The 9,751-nt window shown below is 51.7% G+C and overlaps 2 protein-coding genes across 3 annotated transcripts in view; one reads left to right on the top strand and one right to left on the bottom strand.

The window, feature by feature from the left end:
- Window positions 1–480, bottom strand: part of LOC125613810 (basic salivary proline-rich protein 3-like) — a 2,256-nt gene extending 1,776 nt beyond the window's left edge. Inside the window, exon 1 of the mRNA XM_048795373.1 lies at window positions 10–480. Within this exon, the coding sequence (XP_048651330.1) occupies window positions 10–480 (471 nt within the window). The remainder of the gene's footprint in view (window positions 1–9) is intronic.
- Window positions 7–9,751, top strand: part of Limd1 (LIM domain containing 1) — a 57,501-nt gene continuing 47,756 nt past the window's right edge. For both annotated transcript variants that reach the window (XM_015489383.2, XM_015489382.2), the window contains exon 1: window positions 7–2,262. In XM_015489383.2, the coding sequence (XP_015344869.1) occupies window positions 876–2,262 (1,387 nt within the window). In that variant the 5' untranslated portion in view covers window positions 7–875. The remainder of the gene's footprint in view (window positions 2,263–9,751) is intronic.

Raw genomic sequence — 9,751 nt, 5'->3', positions numbered from 1 at the left:
GGGCGAGAGCGCGGGGCGCACCTCGGGGTTCCCTGGCCCGTCCGGGGGCGGAGGCTCGGCCAGGCTGCCGACACAGGCCTGCCCCGGGGGCCCGCCCGCGCCGTCCCCGCCCCTCGGCAGCCACCGCCACCGCCTCCGCCTCCCGGCCGCCCGGGACGCACCCGGCGGGCTAGCGAGCGGCGGGCACGGCTCCCTGTCCGGCGCACTCACTTCCGCGTCCCGCCGCCTGGGCCGAGCACCCAGCCGCCGCCATCGCACACCCGGCCGCTCCGGGACCCAGCTGCCGAGACTCCAGCCGCGGGGAGACCGCCCGCGCTCCCGCCCCGCGTCGTAGGACCCCAGCTCTGGCCCCAGGAAGCCCCGGAGGACCGAGCGCGCGCCTGCGCCTACGGCCGCCACGCTTTGCTCGGCGGGATCCGGCTGGCAGCCTCCGCATGGTGCTGGCCGACCCGGCCCTAGCCCCGCGGCTGCCCGGTGCATTCCCAAGTTCGGTTGCTTAAGGTGGATGGGATGTGCCTTTTCTTTCTCACTCTCTTTTTTTTCTTCTTGCCTATTTCATTTTCTTCTTTGATTTGAAAAAAGAGAAAAGGACTCCGCAGAGCAGGCCAGGGACAGCTGAGTTCCAACCGCCCCCACGTGGACGCTCTCTAGGGGAAAAGAAGTTGGAAGGAAACTTGGTCCAGCTGGTCCGGAGGCCTCAACTTTGACTGGACTTGAAGCCCTAGAGTCATGACCCTCACATCGCACAGGTGGAAGTCTTTACCTGTCCTGGGCTGGACTTGAGCTCCGGCCCTTTACCAGCACTCTCTCCGCACTCCCGTCGCCACCACACTCACATTTGGCATTTAGGCTACGCCTGGACACTGGTCAGCAACATGGATAAGTATGACGATCTGGGCCTGGAGGCCAGTAAATTCATCGAGGACCTGAACATGTATGAAGCCTCCAAGGATGGGCTTTTCCGCGTGGACAAAGGTGCAGGCAACAACCCTGAGTTTGAGGAGACACGCAGGGTGTTTGCTACCAAGATGGCCAAAATCCACCTGCAGCAGCAGCAGCAGCTCCTTCAGGAAGAGACCCTTCCCAGGGGGAGCAGAGGCCCTGTCAATGGTGGGGGCAGGCTGGGCCCACAGGCCCCCAGGGAAGCTGGTGTGGGCAGCAAGCTGACTGTGGATGGTGCTGCCAAGCCCCCTCTTGCTGCCTCCACAGTGGCGCCTGGGGTAACCACCACCACTTCCACTGGGCAGCCTATATACCCACCCCAGGAGCAGAGGGCCAGGCCACATATCCATGGCATAAGGCCTGGTAGCCAGGACTGTGGTTCCAGGGAGGGCCCATTGAGTTCTGAGAGGTCTGCTTTCCACCGTCCCTGCGAAGATCCTTCCTGCCTCACTCATGGAGACTATTACGATAACCTCTCTGTGACAAGCCCACCGTGGGAGGACAAACCAGGAGTGTCCTCCAGCATCGGCCTGGGTGTAGGGAGTATGTGGCCTGATTCCTCAGGGAGTGACTCCTCATTGCCCAAAACCTGTGGGGACCATCACCTGTACCAGCCACAGCTCTCCCTGAGCTCCAGCAAGTCTTTTGAGAGTGGCCTTGGTGGCCAGGATGGTGGTGTCGGTGGCTGTAGTAGTGAGAAGCCAGCAGGACTTTGGTCTACTGCCTCCTCCCAGAGGGTGAGCCCTGGCCTTCCTTCCCCAGGCTTGGAGAATGGGGCTCCAGTTCAGCCCAGGAACCCTTCTATTTCAGCACCCCTGGCCTCCAATTGTCCCACTCAAGGAACTCTTTCAAGGACAAACTTAGGGATGGGTTGTGAGATACCAGGCGTTTTGTCCAAACCCACTGTGGACCCTCAACCCTGGTTTCAGGATGGACCCAAATCTTATCTTTCAAATTCTGCCCCATTATCAGCAGCTGGCAAGGACAGTTCACAGCTAGGTAAGGTCCCTGGGTTGGGACCGAAGTCGGGATGTGCAGACCTTGGCACTGGGCCCAAGCTCAGTACCACCAATCTTGTCCATCCAGTGATGTCCACTCCGCCTGAGTTATCTTGTAAAGAGGGTCCTCCCAGCTGGTCCCCTGACAGTAGCGTAGGACCTGTGCTCCCAGAGAGCCCCAACTCATCCAGGGTGAGGCTGCCCTGCCAAACTCTTATCCCAGGCCCTGAACTTGGACCCTCTGCTGCAGAATTGAAATTAGAAGCCCTCACCCAGCGTCTGGAGCGAGAGATGGATGCTCACCCAAAGGCTGATTACTTTGGTGAGTGAGAACCTGCTGGAGCTGCCCATGGTGGGGTGATGGGTCTCTACCAGGGATGCTGTAGCTGTCTTGAGACGCCTGTGTTATTAATTTTTTTTTACTTCCTCTTTAAACTGCTTGTCTAGTTCAGAAACTTGAAAGCATCCTTGGGCAGAAGTAGATCTTGCAGCTGGGAGTTACTCATGTGTGAAGGGTAAAGCAGGGTGGGACTATCTTAAAAAAAGAACGGAAATGCTGTGACTTTGGATTTCAAGGGTTTTGGGGTGTGACCTTAGAGACTCTTACAGTGACAGGCTTGTAAGATCGGAGTAGCTTCTCAGGGACAGACACTTCTGAGCAGTTGGTCTGTAGCTCTCAACCGCCCGTGTGTGTGGGTGTGTCTTGTGGTTCCCGTGTGTAACTGAAGCAGGTGAATCACTGCTATTGAAGGCTGTTCTAAGGACAGTGTGTCTCTTTTCTTCTTTTCTTGCAGTTCTGGGGATTGGACCCAGGGGCACTTTGCCCCTGAGCTACACCTCCAGCTCTTTTTATATTTTTATTTTGAGACAGGGTCTCACTACGTTGCTGAGGCTGGCTTCAAACTTAAGATCCTCCTGCCTCAGCCTCCTGAGTAGCCAGGTTTATAGATTTGTGCTATTGCACCTGGCTAAGGCAGTGATTCTTGAAGTGTATTCCCTGGACCAGCCACACCCTGGTTAGAAATGGAAGCTCTGAGCTCTACCCCAGACCTACTAAATCAAAAATTCTGGGATAGGAGCGTGGACTCCACCAGCCAGGTGATCCTGATGTGAAGGGAGATTTGAGCCCTGCCTCTTAACTGAGCCCACACCCAGTACCAGCCAGCAGCCAGGTGGCACCCACAGCTGTGTCTTGAAGTAGGATGGGAGATGCTCCTTGCTGGTTTTACATAAATGTGCAGATTTTGTTTTATTATTTTTTTAAGCCACAAAATCTGGGTGACTACTGGATTCAACTTTTTTTTCCTCTGTTGAGTGATGATTTGCTTATTTCACAGAACTATCTAGAAAGTCAGCCTATTCTGTCCGAGACCTGTTATTTTCCACTTTTGAACTCTGGATAATTGGGCTCTGATTCTCCCATAGCCTCAGTCCTGCAGCTCTGTGGAGGGAAGGGGCAGGGAAGGCCCTGGGTGGGGGGAAGATGGCTGGCTTACTGCTCCTAACCTATGCTTGCTGTCTCCCCTGAGGTCCTTGGAGAGGGTGCTAAGTGGTGGGCCAGTGGATAGCTCTGCAACCTATGGTAGTGTTTTTGCCCCTCATGAGAACTTCTGGGAGCTAGCTTTCCCCCTGCACTCAGCAGTTGGAGGTCAAGGTTACTGTTTGTTGATTTATTTTTTAAAGAAGGTAGCACGTTCTACTGTGAACTGTCCTTTCCTTGCAGAGTCTGACCTTGGGGATAATATTTAGTTGGAGATGTCATGGGTCTTTTATTTTTAAAAAACTTTTCATTAAAAATATTTTTTTTTCTTTTCCCCATGATACTGGGGATCGAGCCCAGGAGCTTTCTGCCTCTGAGCTTTTAAAGTTTCATCCTGAGACAAGGCTCTTACTCTGGCCTCAAACTTGGGATCCTCCTGCCTCTGCCTTCTTTTTTTTTTTTTTAAAGAATGAGAGAGAGAGAGAATTTTAATATTTATTTTTTAGTATTTGGCGGACACAACATCTTTGTCTGTATGTGGTGCTGAGGATCGAACCCTGGGCCATGCGCATGCCAGGCAAGCACGCTACCACTTGAGCCACATCCCCAGCCCCTGCCTCTGCCTTCTGAGTAGTGGGGATTAGCTAGAATTATGTGCGTGTACCACTGTGCCTGGTTCCATGGGTCTCTTAATTTTTATTTTAATTTGTTTAGTTTTTAATTTCAAGCTAACAACAAAAAACCAGTTTTATTTATTCAGGGATGCAAGTTTGCGCTCTGGGTCAGGGCAGTGATTAGTAACCAACACTATTCATTCATTCAGTATCTATACTCTGAGCCTGTATCCTGAGCCAGCTGTATTCTAGGCGTTGGGGATACCGAAGGAATAATACTGACAGAAACCTCTTCCTCCCTGGACAGACAGTGCAGTAGAACAGGCAGGAAATGAGCAAAGCAAATGAGCAAGAGAGAAATGGGATTTTCACCTTGAAGTGAAAATGTACATCTTTCTCTCTGCCTGACCACTGTTAATGCTGCTTGGAAGATGTTGGGTTCCTATTCAGCTGGCTCTTGGGAGGTGCTACCTGCAGGTGCAGGTGGCTTCTGTTTGCACAGCTGTTCTTGCTGCAGAGGGATGCCCGGTGGGCATGTGTTTTGTTATGCCCTGTCCTGCTCCTCTGGTTTTGGGTCCTCTCCTCATTTACTAAGGAAAAAGGACACAAATAACCACCTGCTGGGCTGGATTTCTGGGGAAACTGATTTTTAGAGTTTAGTGTGCAGGGGGCTTATTAACAGGTACTATTGGGGTTCCCACCTGTGGATGGGAGGGGAAGGAAGCTGCAGAGAAGGAGCTGGGGGTTGGAAGAACCCTTCCTTCCCATCCTGAGTTGGGCTGAGATGACCTGGCCTTCACACTCCCCATGCTCAGCCATTGGATGTGGGCCACCCTGGGGAGATGGAGACCTTGGGCAAAGTAGCTCTGTGTAGCTAGGACAGTCCCTGCAGGGGACTGCCAGCGGCACAGCAGAAGCTGGACCACTCTGCTCTTTCAATGAAGCATCCTCCACATTCCCTGCTCTTGGGGCAGGTGGCCATGGGCACTGTGGGTCTAATAATTGCTACTATCTGTTGAGTGCCTATGATGTGCCAGGCATTGGGTTAAAGCTTAGGGGGTATTATTGTCATTTAACCTTCACACAGGTATGACACAGGCTCCATTGATCTTTGTTTATAACTGAGTCCAGAGAGGTTAAGTGACATGCTCAAGACCACACATGTGTGAGTAGAGACACTTTTACCCTCCTCGGGACTTTTCCTTCCACTCCGGTGACTCGCTTGGTGGAAATAGGTGGTCATGCGTGTCAAGTTGGGTGCCTTGTCTTTGCCTCTCCAGATGCCTCCAAGTGCACTGGGGGCATCTGTATGCTCCCTGCCCTTCCCAGGTCTCCTTCCCCTACAGTCAGGACTCCAGACTAATGTGTCCTCTGGACCCGCAGCCCCTGTGCCCTTCCTCCCTGTTGTGGGCAGGCCTGAGGATTTTTCAGTGCAGAAGCCACCCCAGGACAGAGCCACACACTCCCCAGCAGGGAGAAGGCTCTGCCACCTCTGTTAGGCACTGGAGGGTCAGGAAGGCAGGAATACAGAGGTTTCAGGGTTTCCTTTCTCCCACAAATGGATGGATGGCCTCCTCTCCACCCGTAAGGAGAGAGAAGAGACTGGTTATGTCTTTAGTTTATACTTTTTCGTGGTGCTGGGGATCAAACACAGGTCCTCATGCATGCTTAGGCACAACATTCTATTAGCCAGCTACATCCCCAGCCCCAATTTAAAAAAATTAATTAATTAGTACTAGGGATTGAACCCAGGGATGCTTTACCACACAGATACATTCCAGCCCTTTTTATTTTGTAAGAGAGGGTCTCCCTGAGTTGCTGAGGGTCTTGCTAAGTTGTTGAGGCTGACCTCTAATTTGTGATCCTCCTGCCTGAGCTTCCTGAGTGTCTGGTATGATAGGCTTGCGCCTCCACGATGGCTGTCTTTAGTTTTTCTGACTTTGGTGGACATACCTGCTGCAATATTTAAACCCAGAAAGGCAGAGCCCACCCCCAGCCTGGGTGCCTGGAAACAGTTGCGATTTCTCCTGGGAATGGCTCTGCCCTTGCTAGGGCCCCAGGGAGCCTGTCCTGCCTGACCTCACTTTACTGGCCATGCAGGTGAAATGAGCTGTCCAGATAAGGAGCACCAGGAGGTCATCCCATCTGCCCCTTCCCATTTGAGTCTCCTGTCTTAGTGACCTTTTAAGCACCTCTTATCTGACTTTATTAGTGATAGATGTGTGACAAAAGGGGCCAAATTCTAGCCTAAATGGAAATGGGGAGCATTTTTCATATAAAAGGAAATAACATGGGCCAATCCTCTCATAGAGCAGCATCTCCAGAATTCCAGGACAGGGGTCTGTCAGTGCATCCCAGAGAACCCATCTACCCCCAGCCCCTCCAATATCAGACATTGCATTAAACCCAAGGCAAGTACTAAAGTAGAAGGTGGTAGGAGCTCATCAGCTACTCTGCTCTGAGTGTGCTTTCCTAGGAACTGGCAATGCTTTTGGAGATTTTCTGCCATGCTTTGGAGTCTAGGCTTCCACTGGACATGGAAGTTAATTTCTGATCCTCTGGGTAATTTTTGTAAATGACATCCAGGATTCCAGTTCTGCCTGTCTACCCCTACAGGTGTACACCCTAGGCTATGGGGATGCCCAGACCTTGAAAAATTGTTCACGTGTTTATTTATTTATTTTTTTTAAGTGGACTAGGCAGTCTGCCCCTCAAGGTTAGGAAGGCAATGACTTTTTATCGATGCATATAGTGTAGGCATGCAGTAGGTGCTCACAAAGTGAACACCAGCACCCAGATCAAAACAGAACAGGACCATCACTCAGGAAGCCCCTGGGGCCTTCACTGTCATTGCCACCCTCTAAGGATCACTGCAGCCCTGACTCCTCACAATAAAAATGAGTTTTCGAGCAAGCGTGGGGTTTGAAGTAACGTATCATGGCGTGTCTGAGGATGAGTGGAGATGGTAAGGTTGGGACACCATGTTGGCTCACACTTTAGCTCTGTCCCTGTGTGCCAGCTCTCTCTCTAGCATCTCTCTTCAGAGTTGCCGGGGGCAGGGAAGAGAGGGAGATGGAAATGATGCAGCCCCTCCTAGACTTCACCTGGAGTGCTGCATCTCTTTATTCAGTCCACAGACACACAAGGGGCATGGGTGGTGTCCCTGTCATGCCCTTCTTGCTGGCCTGGGTGTGTGTGGAAGGGTACACGGGGATCACAGGCACTGGGATTCAGTCCACGTCTCTCTTACATGGGCTCCCAGGCTGTGCCCGCTCTGGCCTTGCCCACTCTTCCCCTGTTGCACAGTCTCCCTGCTGTTCCCTGAGTGAGTTCCTTGCCCACACAGGACCCTGCCTTTGCTGCTCCGGTGGACATCCTTCTGGCTAGCGCAGTGCCACCCCTGCTTCTGGTGCCCTCCAGGTGGGTGGGCCTGCTGGAGTCGCCATGTGCGGACATGGGTTCCCACAGCATCTGCCTGTCCCATCACGCCTGCTCTCTGGGTCCTCCCCTCCTTGGGATGGCATGTGCCTGCTCTTTTCCTTTGTGACCAGGAAAGAATGTCTTGTTTTTTTTCCAGCTAGTCTTCCTGCTTTTCCCATTAGCAATCAGAGCATGAAGCGGGTCTTTTGGCATGGCCATTCTTGCCAGAACTCTTTAAAAGGGTTATGTTTCTTTACATTTGTTGATTTATGACTTTCCCCCGCGAGACAGGACTGTGGAAGAAGTTGTATGGATGCATCTGAGAGCCAGGAAGCCAGGCATCTGGGCCTGATCCTCCCAGCAGCTTAGGGATACTGTTGGGCAGGGTCCCTACCTCTGCTGAGCCAGGATGACCTCTGAGGGGCCTGCCCGGCCAAGGGTCCTGTGACCATGGCATTGGGTGTGTAAGTACATGCCTGGAGCTAACCAAGTAACAAGGGACTAGATGGCATCGTTCAACATCGTTTGGAGTTATGGTTACATTTCTTAATGCAAATAGTAGTCAATTTTTACTTCAGATATTCTGGAAAACATATGGTTAAAAGAAAAAGTATGAATCATTCCTGTGTCTAGCACCTTAGAAAACATAATCAGTGTTAAGATTTTCTGCAGAAAATTTTCAGTACAAAATCATGGCAGAGCCCGTTGGTGAGGCAGGGTGTATCACACACTGTGGTTTTGGATCTCTGGCCAAAGGTAGACTCATTTATGGAGCTAGAGGCCAATTTGCTCTTGATTGTCTAATTAAAGTGCGATTAGAAAGGACTGAGGGTTTCCTTTAAGAAACAGCCTGACACAACGAGCCACTGGTACTAAAATGATCCCAAACCCTATGGGCCACTGAGGCTCTTGTTCTAACTAATTGGGTGTCCTCAGTGTGGGGAGCTGAGAGCACTCATGGTGCTCATTGTTCGTGGTCACCTCTGTGGACTCCTATGGTACCCTGGGCAATGCTGGGTCTCAGGTTTGGCCATCTGACACAGCACAGTGACTTGGGGCCCAGCCTTGTCTGGGCCGGTCTTTCTCTTCGGTGTCCCAATGCCCCATATCATGTGAGCTCATTGGATTTCTGTTGAGGAATGGAAAGACTTAAGTTAGGGTGGGAAGGGATTTTTAGCTGGGGTTAGGGCTCTGAATAGTTGGGCTAAAAATTCATTGAGAAATTGCTTTCCTAAGCATCCCATGTATGGTAGCTTCCAACAACATCCCACATAGAGTAGCTTCCTTACTTTATTACCCCCATTTTACAGGTGGGAGACTGAGGTACCCAGAAGTTAAGTGACCTGCTTAATCCATTTATTAAGTAGTTCTGCTACGCCTGTGCTGTCTGCCAGCTTCTGGAAGCAGAAGGGCTTTTTGACAAAGGGAACTTCAGAGGGCCCTGTGGCCACTAGCAGGTCAGGGCTGAGGTTCTCCTCTTCTCTGCTAGAGCCAGGGCCACTCTGGGAGCAGCAGAGAAACAGACTGTGGTGGGTATCTGAGCTGGTGTGAGGAGCTGGATCCCTGTCTTGTAGCCCCAGGCAGCACTGAGGTTCCTCTTCTGTCCAGGAGCCCACCTGAGCGCCTCCCTTCGGGGCAGCGTTGGGGCCATGAGGATGTGGTGGCTTAGTGGCCAGGCACCTGAATTCTCATGTTCCACTGAGGTTAGTGAGTTAGGACAAGCAGGCCATGCCCTTGGGGGTGCTTGTGAAACTCAAGACATGCTTCAGGCATGGAAGAGGCACTTCTATTGGGGACAGCTGGGGTACTTCGTCCTGAGGATTAGTAGCAAGCCCAGGCTGTGTGCAGATGTCCTAGAACCAAACTTGGATAAAACTATGCTTAGAGTGCATCTGGCAAACGGAGCAGAAATCTTACCCTGAAATAAAACAGGTTACCAAAATTTCCAAGGCAGGCTAGTGCTTGCCAGCAAATATTTATATCGACTCCATTTTTAATTTATTTTCCCCCTCATGGGGAAACCAGCTGAACACAGGGTCTCGGGGTCATGCTGGAAGGTAGGGGACTTTCTGCTTGAGTGTTTGAGAGGGAGGACTTTAGTACCCGTAGCCAGGTTATTTTTAAAGTTTTGGGAGCTGTGAGTATAGACTTTGCCAAGTTCTTTCCTTTTCCTTCTTGTTCTGTGTCTTGTCTCTGTATGTCCCAGGAGAGTGAGGATGGGTTACTCCCGGTTACTGGAAGCTGGCTGGGAACATATCCCCCCCCCCACCCCACCAATCTGTATTCGTACATATAGA

The sequence above is a fragment of the Marmota marmota genome, unplaced genomic scaffold, assembly GCF_001458135.2.
Source record: "Marmota marmota marmota unplaced genomic scaffold, marMar, whole genome shotgun sequence".
NCBI classification, from domain to species: Eukaryota; Metazoa; Chordata; class Mammalia; order Rodentia; family Sciuridae; genus Marmota; species Marmota marmota.
This window is presented reverse-complemented; position numbering and strand designations above follow the sequence as displayed.